The sequence below is a fragment of the Marmota flaviventris genome, chromosome 11 (assembly GCF_047511675.1).
Source record: "Marmota flaviventris isolate mMarFla1 chromosome 11, mMarFla1.hap1, whole genome shotgun sequence".
Classification (NCBI taxonomy): domain Eukaryota; kingdom Metazoa; phylum Chordata; class Mammalia; order Rodentia; family Sciuridae; genus Marmota; species Marmota flaviventris.
The window spans coordinates 31,895,099-31,917,586 of NC_092508.1; the positions used below are offsets into that span (position 1 = coordinate 31,895,099).

The window sequence follows — 22,488 nt, forward strand, 5'->3', positions numbered from 1 at the left end:
TGTAATTACAAAGTCCATCGTTGCACAGTAGAGCTTCAGAAAGAGATGACCCTGCTGTGCAGTAGTTTCAGTTTGTTTTGAGTCTTGATGCTTCTCTGAGTTTCTTCTCCTGTTACCTCAGTCTCAGGTGCCACATGAGAAGGCCAGCACAGCTAAGGTCTGCGACCCCTGAAGCAGCCAAGACAGGGTCAAGTTAAGGTCAGGGGCTATTCTCTGGAAGCACATTAACCTGAGTGTCTCCTATAACCAGATCTTACAAACTAATGCTTTCATTTTGATGTATAATTTTTAAAGAAACATGTGAGTGTTCTGATTGGCATTAGAACTCAGCCCTATAATGAGCCTTCTAGTCCACTAACCTTACCCATTCTTGATGCCAGTTAGATGTCATTCATAATTGAAAACAAAGGATTTATTCCTTTTCATCAGCTTGTTCAGAGAGCCTAAAGGATGTACCCAAAGTTATTACACCAAGGGTCCTTCCTTTCCTCTTTTCAAAAGTATTTGAACCAGTCATGTGTGATTATCTCCATGAAATAACTGACCCAGTACAGGCATTTCAGCAATGCCAAGAGCCACCCAGGTGACCTGATTGATAGGTTATTGGTAGTTTCTAGCTCCTGTTTCTTGATTCATTTCTTTCACTCTAGCATTCCCAAGTTCCCTCTCATTATCTTTGTGATATTTTTATGATCTTTTGTTTTAATGTTTACAAAGCATTTCTTTATGTATTTTCCAGTAAAACAAATGTAAAGAATGCCCCCCTTTACCTGCATTGCTGGACTTCTGTGCATGTTGGATGCAAGTGTCTCACATGCACACAAGTGTGTGTGGAGCGCATTCCTTCCTGTGTGACTGTGCACGCCTGCTGAGCATTCTCATACTCTCACGGGTCAGCTTACTAGCATCAGAAAGCCATCCTCATTCCTCTGGAGGCCCTCCATCAGCATCCCCAGCCCAGTTATGGCATCTGCTTGATGTGGGTGCAGTCATGGACTGAAAGGTGAATTTGAGCCATCACAACCCCTTGCCAGGGTCAGGGAGGAGCCAGTGCAGAGAGGCTTCCCAGACAGTTCCCACTGAGGGCAGGGTGTGTGCAAGTCACACAGCCAAGGTCTGAAATCACACATCCTGTCACCTGCCAAGTGGCTTTTGCAGCAGGAAATCTTTCCTAGACTGGAAGCTCTAGCTGTTTGAAGAATACTTCTGGGGGAAACAGATTTTCTCTGTCCTTGCTGCCAGGGTGTCAGATTTTAGTCTTCCTGACATTGTCCATATAATCACCAACTGCTGCATCCTTTTCATGCATGTCCCAGATTCCTTGCTTTTTAGGTTTACACAATCAAAGCTTACCTCTGTAACTGTTATGTTTGTTGTTTTTCTCTCTCCCACCTCCCTTTTTATACTCCTTTTAGGCCAGAATGGAATCTGTGAATCGGCCTTACACTTCACTTATGCCCCCTTTATCCCCACAAACCAAAATAGTCACTCCCTACACTGCTTCACAGCCTTCACCTCCTCTGCCTCCTCCCCCTCCTCCACCCCCTCCTCCACCCCCACCTCCTCCTCCACCCCCTCCTCCACTCCCTAGCCAGTCTGCCCCATCTGCAGGCTCCTCTGCCACAATGTTTGTCAAGTACAGCACAATCACCAGGCTGCAGAATGCAGCTCAGCATTCAGGGCCCCTGTTTAAGCCCCCACTGCCCCCCGTGGTGCAGTCTCTGCCCTTAGCCTCACAGTCAGTCAAGCCTCAGATCCTGGTGCCCCCGAGTGGAGTTGTTCCACCACCCCCGCCCCCTCCTCCACCCCCGACCCCTGGTTCAGCTATGGCCCAGCTAAAGCCAGCACCATGTGCCCCATCCCTTCCACAGTTCAACCCCCCTCCTCCTCCACTGAAGATTCATCAAGTTCAACATGTTACTCAGGTGGCTCCTCCCACACCCCCACCAGCTCCTCCCATCCCTGCAGTCCTGCCTCCTCAAGCGCCCCCTAAGCCCATCGTGACCATCCCCGCACCAGCCAGCACCAAGACTGTGCCCCCAGTTATGACACAAGCTGCACCACCTACCCCTGCTCCTCCAATTCCTCCAGCAAAAAAGCAGGCAGTGTTCCCTATTTCTCACGTTCTGCCCTCTGTGTCTGCTCCCATCCCAGCTCCAACTCCAGCTCCAGTCCCCCCACCCACACTGCCCAAGCAGCAGAGCTTCTGTGCAAAGCCCCCTCCCCCACCACTGTCTCCAGTGCCCTCCATGGTGAAGCAGATGGCCAGCCAGTTCCCACCCCCTCCAACACCTCCCCCTGTGGAATCTCAGCCCTTAAAGCCTATTCCAGCAAATCTCACTCCACAGTCCCCTCCTGCTGTGAAAGCAAAACCCAAGTGGCAGCCCAGCTCCATCCCTGCTCCTTCTCCTGATTTTCCTCCTCCCCCTCCTGAAAGCAGCCTGGTGTTTCCTCCACCACCTCCACCCCCCCCACCACCACCACCTCCACCAGCCCCGGCCCCAGCCCCACCACCAGTGCCACCCACAGCTTCTCCTACCCCTGACAAAGGTGGATCTCCAGGCAAAAAGCCCAGTAAGATGTCCAGCCCTGGGGGAAAGAAACCACCCCCTACCCCACAGCGCAACTCCAGCATTAAATCCAGCACTTGTGCAGAGCACCCTGAGCCTAAGAGACCCTCTGTAGACAGTCTAGTCAGCAAGTTTGCACCACCAACAGAATCAGGGTCTCCCATCAAGGAGACCCCACTCCCTCCTGCAGCACCCCCCAAACCTGGAAAACTACATCTTTCTGGAGTTAGCCTTCCCAGTGTTCTCCAACAAGGGTGTGTGTCGTCAAAACCCTCTGTTCTGAGTGGGCGTGCAAAGGACTCTGTAGTGGAATTTCCTTCTCCTCCATCTGATTCTGATTTTCCACCCCCTCCACCTGAAATTGAGCTTCCTCCGCCCCCCATCGAGATTCCAGCAGTATTCTCTGGAAACACCTCTCCAAAAGTGGCAGTTGTTAATCCTCAACCACAGCCATGGTCTAAAGCATCAGTGAAGAAGGCCCCTCCACCTACACGACCCAAAAGGAACGACAGCACCCGCCTCACTCAAGCAGAGATCTCTGAGCAGCCAACAATGGCCACAGTTGTGCCACAAGTGCCCACCTCTCCCAAATCCAGCCTTAGCGTCCAGCCTGGATTCCTGGCCGACCTCAACAGGACACTGCAACGGAAATCCATTACTCGGCATGGCTCGCTGTCGTCCTCTCGCATGTCCAGAGCAGAACCCACAGCCACCATGGATGATATGGCATTGCCCCCACCACCCCCCGAACTGCTCTCTGATCAACAGAAGGCCAGTTATGGAGGCAGTCATATCTCGGGCTATGCAACATTGCGCAGAGGTCCCCCTCCAGCGCCCCCCAAAAGAGACCAGAACACTAAGCTCTCGAGAGACTGGTAGCCACCACAGGACTTTATATATTTCATGCTATCTGTAATCAGTTCTACAATCAGCTCACCTGATCCTCTGTGAATTCAGGTGCTCAGAGCCTCCTGGTATGATGATGATGTTATTCAGGTAGTGTTCAGCTGTATGTGTGTGTACGTGTGCATGTACACACATAGCTATACAGAAGTGTGTGTATATATATGTATGTGTATGTGTATAGAAAGAGAAAACCAAGAATGGTTCTATTTATTCCTTTCCTCTCCCACTCTGAAATGAAGTTCATGCATTTTGGATGGAAGAGGCATGGAAGGAGATAGTGTTCTGTCTCATATAATTTCTTTTTGTCTATCATGTAGATTGGACCAAAACTTCTAATTGCTTATTTAGAAGGTATTTTATAAGTGTCTGTCCATGTGCAACCTATTTGTGCATGTTGTGTATTATATAATTAAGGAATAGATGTATAATGTGCTCTTTCTCAGTTTGAGAAAACAACCAGAATGTGTGATATTATCTACAGGGCTTTTGTGTTTGTTTTTTCCCCAGTTGAAGTTACAGCTGCTTGACTGACATTTCACTATTACACATTAAGGGGCACTTTAAATCAGGAAAATCTTTTAGCTTCATAGAACAGGTAAATAGTTCATCAGGGGGAAATTTTCACAGATATTGTCTATGTGGTTGTGCATAGAAAGTAAATCCATGGCGTAACCAAATCATTCTAGTTGTAGTACTCCTGCAGTAATTCCACTCAACATCTAGGACGTGTTCTCTCACAGGTAAGCTCTTTGCCTACAATACATGGATACTTTTTAATGCTACAGTGCTGGGTAGTTTTGAGTATTTTTCTGAAGCTTTGTCAACTTGACTTCATGATCCTTGCTTTGATTTATTGTGAAAATGTCTAGCACAATCTCTCTGTAATGCACTTTCCCAGTATGTCTTTGGATCACCAGTTAACCTTTTTAAGTGTGTGCTTTATAGGTAGATGTCAATATCTGTAGCCAAGTGGTATATGAAATATACACATCCTGTGCTCGATATGGTGCATCATTACAAAAAAACAAAATCACTTCTGAAACACCCATCTTTTTAATGTATTGCTTTCTAGGTGAGGTGAGAAAAGAGAACAAAACTGGGCCCTCTATAAGTGTTATATATGGGTTACAATATATAATACAAAAGAGAATCCTTTAGATATGGAACTGTTGTGGAGGGAAAGAAAATAAATGAGGTTTTTGATAAGTGACATCCATAGCTGGTCCTGGTTGTAGAGACTGTTCAGGTTACCAGGTGTTCTGATGAAGTAGTACAGTGACATTACATATCATGTATGTGCAGTTCGGTATAACATGGAATCATTGCTCTGGGGATGATACACTATACTTCTGTATGCTTCACCCTATCCTTCTATATACTTTCTGTACATTTTTCCTTGGTACATGAGAGAAATATGTACTGTCTCATCAGTTTTTGATCATAAAATGCAATCTTAGAGCTGCTTTTAAACAGAATAGAAACTGGCCAGCCCAGCAATTATAAATGAATACATCTTGTAATGAAAGTCTATGCCTGTTGGAAGGATTACCAGTGAAAACTACAGAAATCTTTTGACAGTGCCCCACAAGGAGAAAGTGATGCTAGGGAATTGAGGCAAAGTGAAACTAAAGTTACACTGTATGTGAAGGTATCACTGTAACCCTCCAAGAAAGAACTGCGTCATAATTGAGTAGCTGGCACCTCTCCATTGCACATCTCCGGGATATTGTTCAGTATATTCACGTGGTTATGGAGCAATAAGAATACATACCATTGTGCATTTCTTAAAAGTCTTTCTTCTTTAAAATATATTTTTTGATCTTTCAAATTATTCAGAAGTTTTGTGTGCTTGACATACTTATGAAGTGACCTTCATCTGCACTGTTAATGTAAGCACGCACAATTTGGGTTACTTTTGAGTACTGATTGCCAAGCTCCACTGTGACTCCAGCGAAGTAATTTCCCAGTCTTCTACTGCTGCTTTATATTCTAAGGATCACCCACAATTTGTAGGGTAATGGAGCTATTAAGACTATGAATCCAGTTGTCTAAGTATTCATCCTGAGGGTTTTGTTTTTGTGGGTTTTTGTTTTTAAGGAAGGTAGATGGACAACTTCAACTTTCTTTGAGGGGAAAATAATGTACCTCCAATCTTCTTTCACCCATGATTTGAGCCCTAAAACAGTCTTTGTTTATTCATTGTGTAATTTCTTATTTCCATCCTATAACAGCCATCCTAAACCACTGCTGTTGGTCTGTTTTCTTTGAAGAGCAGACATCATTGAGCACTGGTGATGGCAAGAAGAGATCAGGGCCAGAGCATCTCTATCCCTAGTCCACTGGCCAGCCAGCCGACTAACTACAGACTTTTCCTGTGTATTTCTCCCAAGATGGAAGTAGCTACCAATCAAAAACAAAAGAAAAAACCTTTACATGTCATACAACTGAATCAAAAGACCTCTAAGTAACACTTAATTTTTCTAGTATTTTACTCCCTAGTTGAGTTTTCTTTAACTTGGTTTTTGTTAGGATGATGTTAGGGACCAAGGGAGGTTCAGGTTTTATTCCCCTGAGACTACTCTATTTTTGAAGCTCTTCTCTCTGGTGTGTTCATGTAAAACACCTACTGCCAGATGACGCTAGGACTGTGCCTTTTTCCACTGCCTTCTGCTCTGCAGCTCCAGCCCTACATGGCTTTCTTCAGGCCAATGAAGGCCATGGATGGCTGACTTGCCTGTATTAAGAGCCAGTGCAGGCAAGCTCTACCTGCTCCTGGGGTAGGTGCAAACAGGTGCCTATTAGAGCCAGTGATTTCCTTAATTGAGACATCCTTAACTTTTGCTATAGACAGTTTCAGAATTGGATCACTCTATGTTTAAAAGTTTTGGCACCAACTCTGAAGGACAATAGAACCTTGCTCATTTAATTAACAACTTACTTCAGGTTCATAGGTTAGAATATAAACATAACAGACTATTCTGTATTGAATTTTATCAGCTTGGCTTTTACTACTCAAAAACCTAGATTTATATATTCCCCCCCTTAACTGCTGTAATTCTCCTATAGATAAGTGGGTATCTAGAAACAATAAACTTAACTGCAAACCAGACTTTTAAAATTTGAGACTTTTTAAAATAAGATATCTAAATCTTAAGCTATAGAAATGAATATTTTCATCAGAAAATTTCAAGCAAATATTGTAAACATGATGGTGTTTTACAGTCCTCTAAAATCAAGGTGCTCCTGCCCATGAACAGCCTATCTTGCAAAGGGCTGTGCAGTATCTTGGGTCCCTTGTCTGTACATGTTTACCATGAAAAACAATGCTAAGTTCATCAAGAAAGTCAAAATTGAGAGGTTTAATTCCAGTAAGGTGACAGTTCTGAGATCAAGATTAATAGAAACTGTATATCCATTTGAAGTTTCAAAAGCTGCTATTCTAGAAGACTGCTGCTAATAGCTGTGTCAAGGATATAAGGTTATAAATTAGCTTGTAAAATGTTTGAGGTTATGGTGTGGATTGGTTTGATTTTGGTTATCCATCCCACAGAACCCTTTGTTACCTCTGCTCCTCAACCCAGAACAAGTTTTATGTTACAAAACACAAGGTAATTTTTAAACAAGAAACCTATTCCTGTTTTTGTATATTACCAAATGTTTTCATGTGCTCTCAGAACTAACATTTTAACTAATGTAACCTGCAGATTTTATTTAAATTTAGACCAATTGAATCTGTATACCTGTGATTATAGGTGTGATGACTCACTCTCAGTAAAATGGCTGTATATCTCATGAGAAAATTTCTTTTAAAAAAAGTCCCTGTAGATTGCAAATACAGCTTTACACCATTTTATAAAGCATGGTATCCCTAACCTGATAGGAATATGTGACCTCACAAAGTTGACATTTGATCCAAAGAGAAATAAATGCAAGAAGAACAGAATTAAATATTCAACTAATTAAATATTCAACTATCTTGTTGCTTTTAAGCCCCAAAAGAACATTTCTACACCTTTACCATTCTAAAGCTAAAAAATAAAAAAGTGCTCAGTTGTTATGGTCCTTAAAAGATCTATATGTTGGGCTGGGGATGTGGCTCAAGCGGTAGCGCGCTCATCTGGCATGCGTGCGGCCCAGGTTCGATCCTCAGAACCACATACAAAAAAACAAAGATGTTGTGTCCGCCAAAAACTAAAAAATAAATATTAAAAAATTCTCTCTCTCTCTCTTAAAAAAAAAAACAAATTCTTTTAAAAAAAAATCTATATGTAAAAGAAATCTGAAATACAGCAGAAGAATAAACTTGTTCAATTAAAAATAAGCAAAATACCTGATAAATACTTGAACAGGAAAAATGATGGGTTTGATCTTTCCTTGTTTGAATAAATCATTCAGAAAACTATTTACTGTAATTGATCCCCAGTGCCTTGAACTCTTTGGGAGGAATAGCATTTAAAACAAAAACCCAGGAAGCAAGCTTTGAGGTGCTAATGAAAGCCAAGGAAGGTAACCCTAGATTTGGCAAAAATGGAAAAAAGTGAGTTTCACAAGAGATGGCTTTATCTATCTACCTAAACGGGGAATGGCTGCTTTCTACCAAAGAAGTTTGAAGAAATGAATTGAGTTAGGATGATGATGAACACTACATAATTAAAGATGGCCAAGTTCAGAAGCATATTGGTCACGGGTGGCTATTAACACCAAGCGCACATGATTGTTAGGGCCTCAGCCTCCTCTTAGGCAGTAAAACATGTCTGCAGTACTTGTGGGAGGGCTCTATGTTTTGGAAACTATCCATTGCTTGTTAAATTTATTATAACCTAATGCCAAAAACTGCTTTTTTTTTTTTTTTTTCATGATTCCCCATCTCCTTTTTTTTATTTGTAAATAATCCCTCCTAGAAAATAAGCATCAACTGGAATGTTTCAAATGATTCTGCTTAATTTTGTTATCAGCCACTAGTGAGTAATTCTTAGAGATGTATGTTTAAGGTGAAATATCATTAGCTTGTGCTAAGTGTTGTAAAAACATTGTTTACTGTTCTGAAGGCAAATTGCACATATATTTAACTGGGATTGCTCCCTCCCCTCCCTGTTTCTTTAAAGAAGAGTTAAGACTTATACGCTGACTTTAGGCAGTGTGAGCTTTGCCATAGGTACATTGTAGAAATATACTTTTTTAGAGCATGAAAAAAAAATGACAAAAGGGACTACATTATAAAGTACTGATTAGAGGACATTATTCAGAGGATTATGCACAACTCGGTAAAGATGAAGTTAACAAAGATGTTTCTTTTAGCTTTGTTGAGATTTTCTTCTGCATAAATGTATGCTCTCATTTCATTATGTGCCTTGCTCCCTGATTGTGCAAAACTATTATATATATATATAAAATATATAAGAGGTATATTCAGTACTACTGAGGATGTTTTTGTTCTACTGGATTAAGTTATTTTCCAAATTACTCTTACCAGTTATTGTCAGTAAACTATTGTAATGGTTTAGGACAGTAGTCATACAGTCAGTGTAAATTTGTTTTTCCAGTTACATGTTTGCATCATGTCAGCTTACCCAGTCCTTAATTAAAAAAAAAAAAAAAGTATGTAAGTATATATATAAAAAAAAAGACCCATGTAAACACGGGGACTTTTGAGTGTTTGTGGATCGGCACCATTAAGAATCTGGTTTTGGTTTCTATGTCAAGGAACCCCCAAAATAAGCTGTATAGTAAGAACAAATTAAGTGTGAAGGTGAATTAAGTTTGATATGTTCAATTTAATAATTTATATCAATAGACTGAGGGAGCTTTGGCTATGAATATGCTAGTAGTAATTAACCGATAACTTTTTTTTTCTTTAAATAAAGTACAACTAGGTGTAAACTAATACACAAAGGGATTTTTTTTTCCAAAACTTTGGAATCACAATGATGTGTTGGACTGCCACACTGAGGTATACGTAAATGTATACATGTTTACGTGTCACTATCATTTACCAAACTAGAACAAAAATAAAAACAATTGAAGACACCCCCCCTTCATTCACCACCATCATACTGGTTGTGGAAGGAAGAAGCATTCATTGTACAAGGGACAGAGGGTGACAAGACATGAAACAAACAGCATCCACCCCCACCCAGTGCCCAGATTCACAGCAGTTTAACCAAAAGTTAATTCCAGGTAACCCAGAGGAGTCAAGTAATAGGATAATTAACAAAAGACTGGATACTGAACATCTTTTGAGACAAGGTTGTTCACATGCAGAAAATGTCCTGAGAATCAAGAGAAACTTTTATTGAAAATCCTCCTTTGAAATGTAAATGCATTGGTTGGGTATTCCAGTTCTTCACATTCTTCCACATAACTTAATGACTTTCAAAAGATAAAGAATGAAAAGGGAGATGGCCTTCAAGGCAGGAAAAATTCAAGCATTCTTGGGTATCTTAGAAAAAAACTTTGTGCCCACTGTTTCTCAAATACATCACTAGAAAATTCTTTAGGTCAATCTGGTTATCTGGGGTCTTGGCTAACTGCCATCACACCTATGACCAATCTGCAATTTTCAGTCAACCCTGTGTTTGAAAGAATTTTATAGTAGCAGAATTTAGATGTATTCTGGGGAACAACAGTTCAATATCTTGAGCAGCTGTCTTGGAAATATGCTTTGGAAAGCTCAAACTTGTGTAAAGATTCAGTATTTTAAATACCTGATGTCTAAGACTGGTAATAAAAAAGTAACTCCTTTGATCAGAACAACAGCAAGGTCCTCAACACTTAGATACCACCTTAGAAAGAAGAAAATGATTTACATAAATAATTTCACAAGACATTTGAATATACTTTGTGATTTTATTTAGGTCAAATTCTTAGTACACAGCAATAATTAATTCCAAATACAATTAAAAAATTAAAAAGTGAATGTAGCCCCAGTCACCTGGAGGTGGTTTAATGGCACACACACAGAACAATTACTGGCAACAGACTGCTCCCTCAAATTTCCTGAATGGTTTTTACTTAACACTACCAACTCTCTGGGAGCTAAAAAGTACAACTGGCCAGATCACAAATTGTTTACATTCTTTTTGTAAATCATTTTGTTAAGAAAAAAGGTACATGGACACAAAATATGATAAAAACTGCTTTTCCATAGAATTCTGAAGTTGCAAAAGAGGTTTCATTTTAATGTGAAAATAAGCTTTTTGTTGTGTTTTTATTACAAAAAACCTTAAGATATTTAGCAAGGATCATTTATACACACACAGCTAGGCCCTGTCATTTCACTTGTAATTTTTAAATAGAGATTCGCAATGAAACAAAGATCAGCATAAAGTAAACTTAAAGGTATGAGCTCAATGCTTCCATTTAATAACTTTTATAAGGCTCTCTTAAATAAGGCTGTTTTGCTGTGCTGTGCTCCTGCCAGTGTTGAACTAATATAATGTGTTTTTGCTACATACACCTTATGGAAAAGAGTGTTTATACTGAGTGTAGTTTTAGAAGGGGTAATTTTTTTTTTCACTAAGGTTGCACTTAATATACTCCTTTAAACAGTCTGAATACTCTGATGGTTATTTACCAAAACATGGCATATAATTTCAAGTATATTCCTGAAAACATCAAGTAGAAGTCTTAATTGTTAAAGAAAAATACAGCACATTTAATTAAGACAGTTGTGGTGCAGTGGAAAGAATACTGGGCATTGATTGAGTCAGGAACTCAATATCTGAAACAAAGAATCTAATAACCTCATTAGTCAAATGAGACTGAACCAAAAATTTTAAAAGCTCATCTAGCTCTAAAATTCTGTGATTCTAAAGTAAATTATGTGAGGGAATTACCACCTTAACACCAATCAGGAGTTTCTGGCCAAAGTTCAGAAGTGAACAGATCCCAATTCTTTCCAAATGCCTGGCAGTCACCTGCCAACTCCTCCAACCCTTTTCAAAGGTAAAGGTGGCCTTCAGGACATGCCATGCTCTCTCCAAGAGGAGAAAAGGTAATAAAAGGTAAAAGAACGGACCTGCTAAAAGAAAATGAGAAAAGATAAAAGCAAACTACCATCATTTTTGATGCCTCCCAAATAGAAAAACCTTTATCACCTTTAGTCAATATCAAATGCTAAGGAGCACAGCTACATTTACAGATAATCACTGTAAAGATGCATAAAACATTCTCTCTAGCTGGATAGCAAACAGCAATGGAAGGAAAGAAAAGGGGGGATGAAAATGTCACACCCAGTGATTTAGAAACATAGCAAAATTAGCAGTCCCTTACCAGCCCCAATGTGGGAACAGCAGGTACCTCTGAGGAAGACAGACGGAAGTAGCCAAAAGAGGGAAATACTGAATGAGAAAAAAGGTTTATACTTATTCCAAACACACAGCAGGCTAATGAATCTCCCAGGACTAGATTTTTAAAAACTGGCACTATTTTCTGTTTCCAATTTATTGTCTTAGCCACAAAGTCAAAAGTAAAAATGTTTATGATCACTCATATGTCCTTGTGGACTTTCAAATATTAATACCAATTAAAACCAAAAAAAAATTTTTTTAAACCCAACTATTCAGTCCTCTTCTTGAAGGGAAAAAGGGGGAGTGGCCACACAATCAAGAAAATCTGGAGAGAAGACCATCATATTAGATTCCTGCTATCCTGATAAAATGGTTGCTTATTGGTGAGCAAATTTCAGACTTGGGTCATCTTTGCTATAATAGCAATACATCTTTGCAGCATACAAAGATTTCATGAATTCATCTGAAATTCCTAGTAACAACCACCTTTAAGTTTATAAAAATGATACATGGGGAAACTTACAATAAAACAGGAAATACTACCCTTATAGACTATTAATAGCATGCAATCTATGTAATATTACATACATTAAAAGTCTCCAATAACTGTAGGCCTGGCTCATTATTTCATTGTATCCTTTCAAGACAAACTAGAATTTGAAACTACAAAACTTTAATATGCAAAAAAATCCAACAAGTATTGTTTATAAAACAAAAAGTCACATACACAAGTACTAAATGATATAGAAAAAATAAATCAGCTAACCATGAATTTCCCCCCACTACAGATCTTAATATAGGATTTCACCAGTATCTTCTGTACTCCCCAACCAGCAGGAGCAGGCCATCTGCATCCCTCTGACTCCACCAGTTCTGCTTTCTGTAGTTGCCTTTGTATCTCTAGTAGTGGTGAGCTTATGGGAACTGTTTGTTGAATTTCAAAACACACTCTGCCTTATTAATCCACTAAACTTCTCAGCCAAAAACTACTTTAAGTGATAATTAGAACAACTAATTTCAAAGGTTTTCCTATTTATGCACCAGTACTAAGAAGAGTTTGACCTATCCAAATATAGAGTTTTGTTTGGGTCCATAAGGATAGGAGGACATTCAGGGCCATTACACCATGAAGGAAAATGGAGTAAGACATGTTAGGATGACCTCACAAAAACCACAAAGTGAAATGTGTATGAGAGGCAAGATAATAAAGCTAAGTCCAAAGTATTGGGGAAAATCTAAAATCAAAATAGCCAAGATGTGATTTTAAAAAAAAAAATTAAAACAAAATCTTGGTAAGGAAACACTGTAACTGGGTCTCAGTTAAATGGTGAAGTCATATGCTCAGATAACAGACTTACAGGTGGAATATTAACTTCCACCTATGCCATCAGTATTTCCTCACACATTATTATACTTGTTCATTTTTCAGCCAAGTTTTTATATCGGTAATACCCATCATGTTCGTTCCCTACATTTGAAATACATGCAACTATTGTCTCTCCCTTTTCACCCAACTTTGCTGGAAGTTATCCAGCAAAGCTCTATTCTGGCCAAGTCAGTGGACTAAGAAGAACCCACAATGGCGGCTTTGGGCCTGACTATAAACTGGTTCATCCCATCACAGTATTCACCTACTGAGCAGCACCCCTTCTGGATTTTTTTTTTTTTAACTATTTCTGATGCTGATTACAAAAGTGATGATTGAAGTCATGGAACCTTTAAACTTCACTGGGTGAAGCTCTAATTATTATACAGATAGGGGAAAACATTTATTAGTTTCTCTTGAAGTTATACTGATGTTTATCAGTGTGACTGAATCAGTATTTTGGCTTATTAATCTTGTTCTACTATATTCTTAGTCTGAAATAGAAGGTTCAAATTCTTACTAAGAAGAGCTACTTCAGAGTCCAATGACAAAATCAGGTGAGGATTTACCTTTTCTAGAGCTCAGTGAGAAAATGACAACAGAAACTAACAGTGGCCATTAGTAATGTTCAGAGAGCATAGTAGCAGCCTTTTATTCTACTCCCAACTGCTATTCTCTTCAAACACACACACACACACACACACAGAAAAAAAAATTTTTTTTCTAAGTCGCAAAGAAGGAATAAGTAATAGTTGGTCTAACCTCCACAATCCTACTCCTTGAAACAGCACCTAAGGTGAGGGTTCAGGATCTCTGTTTCTACAGGGCAGTTCCATCAGAGCCTTAGGAACCTACAGGTCGAACTTCACACACCAAACTCAGCTTATGAACCCCCTCTACTACATTTCACATCAGGGCACACTGGCCATCAGCAGGAATGCAGTCTCATGCAGCAGCACACTAAAACTGGGAATTGTTAACCACCCTCAAAATGTATGGAGACTTTCACATTTCATCATCCTTATAGTCTACAAACAAACATGATCAGATGCAACTGAGTTCAGCATTAAGTCATCTAGTATACTCAAGTGCTGAGAGAATGCAGAATTTACAGTGTTATAGAGGAAAAAAGCCATCTGAAACAATTGTAAAAATAGTTAATTGTGGTATTTAAATATTCCCTCCTCTTTATACAAGTGGAAGAATGTGAGGGGTTAGGGTACCCGCTGGGCCATGGGGTTAACCCCTTAGCACAGGCAATGATGAACATCCAATGCCACAGATTCTGCAGGAAGGAAACCCCAAGGGTGTACAGTATTCCTGAGAAAGATCACAGATTTTTTCCTGAACCAGTCTTAATCTGACTTTTGATTTATTCAGAAATGGTCACTTTATTTCAATCCAGACAGCTCAGCATAGTATAAATGATGTGTATAGAAAGATCCATTTTTTCAGACTTGTCTTGGTTTTTTGTTTTTGTTTTAATACTGGGGGATGAACTAAAAAAAATAAAATAAAATAAGTAGTTTTTATCATTTGTATCCTTCATTCTATTTCACTGGAGGGAAATCCCCAGGGCCTCCGGATATTCTGGAAGACCTGACTATTTCTGTGAGGGAAGCACAGCCCTGCTGAGCTTTACTCAGAATAATGCATGATAGACTCAACATAATTCCCAGGAAAGAGCCCAGTCACTCCATTCATAACTCCCTCATACCAACCATCGTCATTCTTCTTGATGACATAAATAATGGCTCCTTCCTGAAAGGACAGCTCATCTTCTTTGTCTTTTGTATAATCATAAATTGCCACAACTAGGAGAGAAAAAAAAAAAAAAACACGATATAAAAGAATACTATTCCTAGAAAGAGCCAAATAAGCAAACATGGTGACACAAACATATACCAAAATTTACAGTTTTCTATGTAATAAACAGTCCTATGCAATGGAATCCAATTTTCTAGGAAAGTTATGTAATTAGGACAAATGGCAAAAAGCAAAACCAAAAAAATTCCATCACAGATAGTCAAACCTTATTCTTTAACAGTCTATACAAAAGTACCTCATTGAAGAGAGAATCTTATCATGCAAAATGGCTATTCATTTGTGTTTGTCTGAGATACATATTATGTTTTTTAAAAAGCATTAAAATGATACTAATGCAATCTGATACAATATAAGAATCAAGTAAGACACAAGACAAACTAAGGGAATATCAATTTTGTCTCCTTTCTGAAGTCAGGCCAATTCACGGAATAAAATAGTGACTATAGTCTCATAAGTCAAATGCATGAATAATAGGAGTCTATGTATACTGTCTATATATTCATTAAAAACATATACTACAGGGGGCTGGGGCTGTAGCTCAGTGGTACAGTGCTTGCCTCACATGTATGAGGCACTGGATTTAATCCTCAGCACCACATAAAAATAAACAAAGATATTATGTCCATGTACAATTTTTTAAAAATTGCTACATTATGTCACTAATATATCCAGAATATTCGTCTTTAAAGTGCTAACAGAAACAAGATACCTATAGGTTCTCCTGTGATTTTCATTGCTAAGTCACTTGGTAACTGGGCCTTTCAACCACTGTCTCAGATAATAACTGTTTCCTAATATGACACCTACATCAACAGTTTAGTTAAATTGGGATACCTTAAAACTTACTTAGCTCTACTTGAAGCGCTACTTAATTTTTGTTCCAACCTCTTCATCCCCTCTACCTTTTTTTAATACCAAACCTTCAATGAACTCTCCATCATTTTCAGAAATATGTATTGACTTTGTTATTTTCTCATGTAACCTTATTCCTCACATAAATAAATGAGAAACAGAAACCAGAACAGGGACTTTAGATATAATGCAACTTGCCCCATTTAAAGAAAATTTATGTTTCTGGCTCGCCTTAATAAAAATTAAATGGCTTCCTTAATCTGTGAATATATTTTGTTATTATGATATATTTAGGACTTCAAGAAATAATTTACATGGGCCTGACTTAGAAGAGTTCAGTCTGTATTTCTCAAAATATAACCAAACACCTACACACAGTTAACTAAAACTACATGATACAGATTAACTATATGTAAGAGAATAGGAGTACTGTTCAGTATTGGCAGTCAAGCTAATATCTTCTAGCATTTTTAAAAGGAAAAATATTCTTCATGCTTACAGAAGTGCAAACCCACCAAAAAAATAATTCAGAAGAGAATAAAAAGGCTACTTCAACATAGTAGAAATGTAAAGTTATTAAGCTCTATGTGCATCCATCTTCTTCAATAAAATGTAGAAACTGGAATAGATAAAATTCATTGAATATGACTGCAGAGACTGTTTATAGTGATATAGAGTTAACATCTTTAAACTGTTAGATGGAGGGGTGGGGATCAAAATAAGTGATCAAAATTTTGAAGTTAATGGTTATTTTTTTCATCAAAGGGAGGGGTGCTGGGATGTAGCTCAGTGATAGAGTGCTTGGCTAGCATGTGTGAGGGCCTAAGCTTGATCCCCAGTAACATAATATAGATAAATAAATAAATAAAACTTTTTTAAAAAGCCTGCTTAAAAATATTCATTTTTAGCTGGCACAATGGCACATGCCTATAATCCTAACAACTGGGAAGGTTGAGGCAGGATGACTCCAAATTCAAGGCCAGCCTCAGAAATTTAGCAAGACCCTACCTTGAAATAAAAGTGTTTGGGGGTTATAGTTCAGTGGTAAAGCACCCCTGGGTTAAATCCCCAGTACATGCACCCAAAATTCATTTTCTCTCCAGGGAAAGATAAGCACCAGTAGTTTACTTCATTTACTTCTTCATAAAGCTATTCATCAAAAGGAAAATAGATCTGATTTGGTGCAAAAGACTTAAAATAACGAAGGAACAGACATTATTACCCTGTAATACAAGTATGATTATACTAATGGTATCAAAATGCATTCTACTGTCATGTATAATCAGAACAAATTAATTTTTTTAAAAAATAAATACATAAAAAATAAAATAACTAAGGAGGCAAGTATTAAATATATATACCAAGATTCAAAACACTGATGTTGATGTTCAAAAATGTAAAATCTGTCTAGATTTTATTTAGCCTGGAAAAATAGTTTTTGCAGTCATGAGGAAATTCTAATAAATATTTTCCATTATGCATGTGTATTAGCATCACAATCACAATGGGAATTTAAGAAGTACTTTTGAGAAAAAAAAATTTTAAGAAAACGTTAAATATTTGGTTTCTATATAGCTATGAAAGAAACACAGAAGAGCTAATGGTGTCCATGTCGCTTCTCCCAACATTTCTGTTAATGTGAAAATATATTCTAAATTCCAAAATACAGCTGTTCAAATTTAGCATTTCAGTTGAAGGCACTCTAAAAATATTTTGAAGTCTATAAGTAAGCAAAACTTCTTAGCTTAACACATTAAGTCCCAACTTTTCAGTTCTGTAAATTTTTCAATAAAACTGACACAGGTACGTTAAAATAGGTTGGAATTCATAATCTAGAACTTATATGTATTAATGTTAATTAATATTATAATTATGTATTTACTTTCTTATAGAATTATATTTCAAATTATATAATTATGTTATATATTATATTTAAGTTTTTATAGGTGTTACACATCTGGGATGATATTCAAAATGGGTTAAGTATTTGGGGAGGGGGGGTTGAGGGGATACCAGGGACTGAGTTTAAGGGCACTCGTCCACTGAGCCACATCCCCAACCCTATTTTGTATTTTATTTAGAGACAGGATCTCACTGAGTTGGTTGGTGCCCTTTTTTTTTCCCCCCCTGAGGCTGGCTTTGAATTTACCTCTTACCCCAGCCTACCCAGCCACTGGGATTACAGGCATGCCCACTGCACCCTGCTCTTTTTTAATGTAATGTTATAATTTTATATGAAGTATGCTGCAGAGTTAAATATAAACAAAGAAGGATGGTGCTACACAATGATGGTCAATGATTAGTAAGAGAAGTCAGCTGTCTTCTCTCATAAAATATGAAAGGTGAAACAAGAAACAGTAATCCAAACAAAATATCTCTATACTGCAAACTCCTGCAGGGAAAGATTCATCTCTGAATCCCTCTGTCACTGAATACAAGGCTTTGCATTTTAGACACTTCTAAATGCATCTACATTCTATATTATTTAACTACTCAGTAACTTAAATGTGCACTGGAAAAAAACTGAGGTGATACTAAATTAACAACAATCTAAGAAAGTGCTAAATGAACATGTTATTTATGAGCTAAAAATAATGACCACCAAATACTGTAATAGCATTAGCAACCATATCTAGCAATTAAGTACACAGAACTTGTGGCAAGCTACTCAAAAATCTTTATCCATTTTAAAGATACTCTTTGTATTAAGTTACATTTTAAACTGAGATTATTTACATGGAAAAGAAAAAGTTTATCCTAAGTCAGCAAAATCCTATTTAACATAATTTTTGAATTTATGTATAACTTGTCGGAAGGTTCACTGACACTACAAGTGAAAAGTCTGTGTGAACTACTTTATGCTGTAAACTAAACTGAGAGACATTTTAGAACCTTTTTGATACTGTTTCTATATAACTAATGGTGCTTAGTTAATGTAGCCACATTCCTTCTGTCCCCACCAAACTGTTCACTCAAAGGTAACCACTGGGAACTGGGACTGGGGCTCAGTGGTAAAGCACTTGCCTGGCATTGAGTTCAATTCTCAGCACCACATATAAATAAATGAACAAAATAAAAGCTAAAGGCCCATTTAAAAAAAAATAAAGGAATCTCTTTAAAAAAAAAAAAAGAAGAAGAAGAAGAAGGGGCTGGGGCTGGGGCTCAGTGGTAGAGTGCTTGCCTAGCATGGGGTGAGGCTCTGGGTTTGATCCTCAGCACACATAAAAATAAATAAATAAAATAAAGGTATTGTGTTCAACTACATAAAAGGTATTGTGTTCAACTACAACTAAAAATATATTTTTTTAAAAAAAGAAAGAAAAGGTAACCACTGAAAAAACAGCCTTCTAATTTTGAGATCATAGATCTTTTCTCCATACACACTCCCCACCTAAATGATTTGGCAAACTTTTTTTTTTTTTTCTATCTCCAGGTTTTTAAAGTAGACACGTTTGTTTAAAATAAAGTTGGTTTTTAAGAGCACACAAAAGTTGAGCACAAACTAAGAAGTAGAACAACAAAGTAAGGAATAGCAAATACATGCCTTCAACAGAAAACTGAATGTCTGAGGTAAAGAACTGATAGTGGCTAGAGTCTTTGCACTGCAAAAACACTGTTTAATGCATGTACCAAGGAGTTTGTAGCTGTACCTGGTTTCTATTTATTACTTAATAAGACAGTTAAGTAGTCCTTATAGACAACCTGCATCCATTTCAAATAAACACATTTTCTACAACAGAGTGATTATAAGGCCACACTATTTCTTTTAGACAAAATCCTTTAATGCAGTAATTTTTTCTACCAGTAATTTTTCTACCAGTGTTATTCAATCTTTTATTCAAATATAGAGTATTCTAACTGAATTCAGGTTACAGATAATTATCAAATGATACATACATCATGACTATTAATTTATTTATACTATTTGCATTTAATATCCAAAGAAAATTTACGACCAAATTCTTCAGAACATATATTAATCAGTCTTACATGCTTATTAATGGATTTCATAGGTATTCATTAGTATCTGTTGTTTTATTTTACTAAATTGGGAATACATCATTTATGGAACAAATAAATGCAAGTGGTACAGCTACCCAAGGATTACCATCTCTCCAGTTAGCTGTCAGGCTGATATAAATCCCCAGTATGTGAACAAAGATCCAATTCTTCATCAAAAAGTGCTGGTGGGAGGCCGTCAGATGCCTTCCAATATAGATCCCTAATCCAATGGCAAGCAGATAGATGAGAAAGCAGCAGAGACAGAAGAAAAATCCTCAGAAATTCTGCTGAGAAAGTACCCCCTTTCTTCATAACACGCATGCTTCTCATGTTGAGAGCAGGTGTGTGCTTCAAGTATTTAAAAAAGAACTCCTTGCAGGGGATACTTTCTGTCCAACATGACCAATCCCATCTCCAATCTGAGTTTTTCTTTAAAATGCTTTTGACTTCTTTCCTTCTCTGAAGATAACCTTCCTTGGACCTGCAGGTTCTCCTCCTGTAGGCCCAGGGGCTCTGCTCTGCAACAGGGTGTCACAGGGCTGCTTGGCCATGGGGTCCAAGCCCAGCTATGGCTGCACCTCAGCATCAAGCACAAGGGAGGATGTATACTGCCAGCCAGTCCTCGTAGTTCTTTTCTTAACTGACCTTCCTGTGCTGTTTGCAATGAGATTATCTGTGTCCCTCTTCTTGACATTTTCTGCATGATTTCATGACAGTGTCTTCTTCTGTATCTTATACTAGCTTGAGTTTTTACAAAAGCCAGGAAACTAGGAGTCATTCTTGCCTTCACCTCACTCACTTTCCCCTTAATACCCAAGTCATGTTAATTCTACCTAAAACCCAAGCACTTCTTTCCATCAAGGCCACTGCCCTCGTCAGTGAACCAGTCTTTAATCTGGAATATGTGAACTACTCAGGACAACTAAAAATTTTCTAAGCAGGATAAGTGAAAGATGGCATTATAGAGACTAGATTTTCAACTCCTATAAATACTGCTTCCTAGAACTGATCTAACACTTCTATCAAGTGTCAGTCATAAAAGTTCTGTCAGTCATAAAAGTTCTCTCCCACACATTAGTGTCACAGTCTTAAAGTGGGTGTCAAAGGGACTGTTCAAAAATATTGATGCTGGTATTAAGAAAGAGAATTATTTTACTAACTGAGTAACCCAATCCTTCTGGAGCCAAACAGCTCCCATTTCTTTGCTTTTAAAAAAATAAATAAATAAGAAAGGCCTTAATAGAATTAATAGCTGACACATAAAATATGGGGTTTTTTTTTGGTACTAGAAATTAAACTCATTGGCACTCAACCACTGAGCCACATCCCCAGCCCTATTTTATATTTTATTTAGAGACAGGGTCCCACTGAGTTGCTTAGCATCTCACTATTGCTGAGGCTGGCTTTGAACTTGAGATCCTCCTGCCTCAGCCTCTTGAGCCACTAGGATTACAGGCATGTGCCACGTTCTTGGCAAAACATGGTTCTTGAACCCAGAAGACCATTTGATTTCTGATCAAAAACTATGAAGAAGCTAAAGAAATCAAGTGATAATGCCAGATAAAATATCCTTTCACTTGTACTTATGTGAACAAGATTTTCAGTACTGCTGCTTCCATTGAGGCCCTCATCTCTGGCTTTCAAAGATCCCCAATTCCAACTTTTCCTCCTTTCCAATGTCTTCTACACTATTATCAGGTATCTCAAGAAGGGAGGGGGTGGGGGAGAAGGAGGACAGAAAAAGGGAGAGAGGGAGAAGGAAAGAGGGGAAATATTTAAGTATTGGGATCTTATCACTAACCTGCTTTACAAATTTTTTCACAATTTCCCTTTACTATCAAAATTTTTTAAAAAGAAAAACATTCTTGGGCTAGGGCTGAAGCTCAGTGACAGAGTGCTTGCCTAGCATATGTGAGGCACTGGGTTTGATCCTTAGCACCACATAAAAATAAACAAATAAAGGCATTCTATCCATCTACAACTTAAAAAAAAATTAAAAAGAAAAATATTCTTATATCTCAGCACTGTGATAAGACTTCCTGCTAACTAATTACAACTTAACTTCCTTTCCTATGCGCATATCCCACCTATTCCCTGTCCCCTACAACTGACATATGTCTGTCTGTACTGGGCAATACTCACCAAACCCCAAATAGCCACACCCTCTACAGGAGTCCCTCTACCAGGAAGGCCTTTTATTTATTCTCTGAGAAATTCATACTCAACATCAGAAATGTAATGTCCTCCGAGAAGCTTTCTAGAATCCTCAGAATTAATGACACTATTCATTTTCAACAAGCATTAATATATCACCCATGCCCACTTTTAGGGATACAAAAATGAACAAGGGACAGTTTTGTAAAGACAGAAATATTATAGGACAATTTACAAGAACAGAAAGCCTGATAAAAGGAAGGGATAGTAGAAGTTTGCCAGGAAGAATTTAATGCTAGTTAGTATGTGGCATAGCAATTGGATCTGGTAAATACCGGAGCTCAAACATAGGAGTGTGAACTCCAGGATATATATATATGTATATATATATGTGTGTGTGTGTGTGTGTGTGTGTGTGTATGTATATATGTATATGTATATATATATATAGTTGTGGATGAACACAATACCTTTATTTGTTTATTTTTATGTGGTGCTGGGGTTGGAACCCAGTGCCTCATGC

General features: G+C 38.0%; 2 protein-coding genes across 15 annotated transcripts in view; one reads left to right on the top strand and one right to left on the bottom strand.

Annotated features, from left to right (window-relative positions):
• The window catches only part of Raph1 (Ras association (RalGDS/AF-6) and pleckstrin homology domains 1), a 98,395-nt gene extending 90,694 nt beyond the window's left edge, over nt 1-7,701 (top strand). For all 3 annotated transcript variants that reach the window (XM_071618878.1, XM_027942006.2, XM_071618879.1), the window contains one exon: nt 1,416-7,701. In XM_071618878.1, the coding sequence (XP_071474979.1) occupies nt 1,416-3,449 (2,034 nt within the window). In that variant the 3' untranslated portion in view covers nt 3,450-7,701. The remainder of the gene's footprint in view (nt 1-1,415) is intronic.
• The window catches only part of Abi2 (abl interactor 2), a 139,182-nt gene that overhangs the window by 2,883 nt on the left and 113,811 nt on the right, over nt 1-22,488 (bottom strand). For 6 of the 12 annotated variants that reach the window (XM_034635722.2, XM_034635721.2, XM_071618883.1 and 3 more), the window contains one exon: nt 14,670-14,944. In XM_034635722.2, the coding sequence (XP_034491613.1) occupies nt 14,769-14,944 (176 nt within the window). In that variant the 3' untranslated portion in view covers nt 14,670-14,768. Of the gene's footprint in view, nt 1-10,308; nt 14,618-14,669; nt 14,945-22,488 lie in introns of those variants that run through there. The other 6 variants (XM_034635728.2, XM_034635726.2, XM_034635727.2 and 3 more) reach the window with 2 other exon arrangements.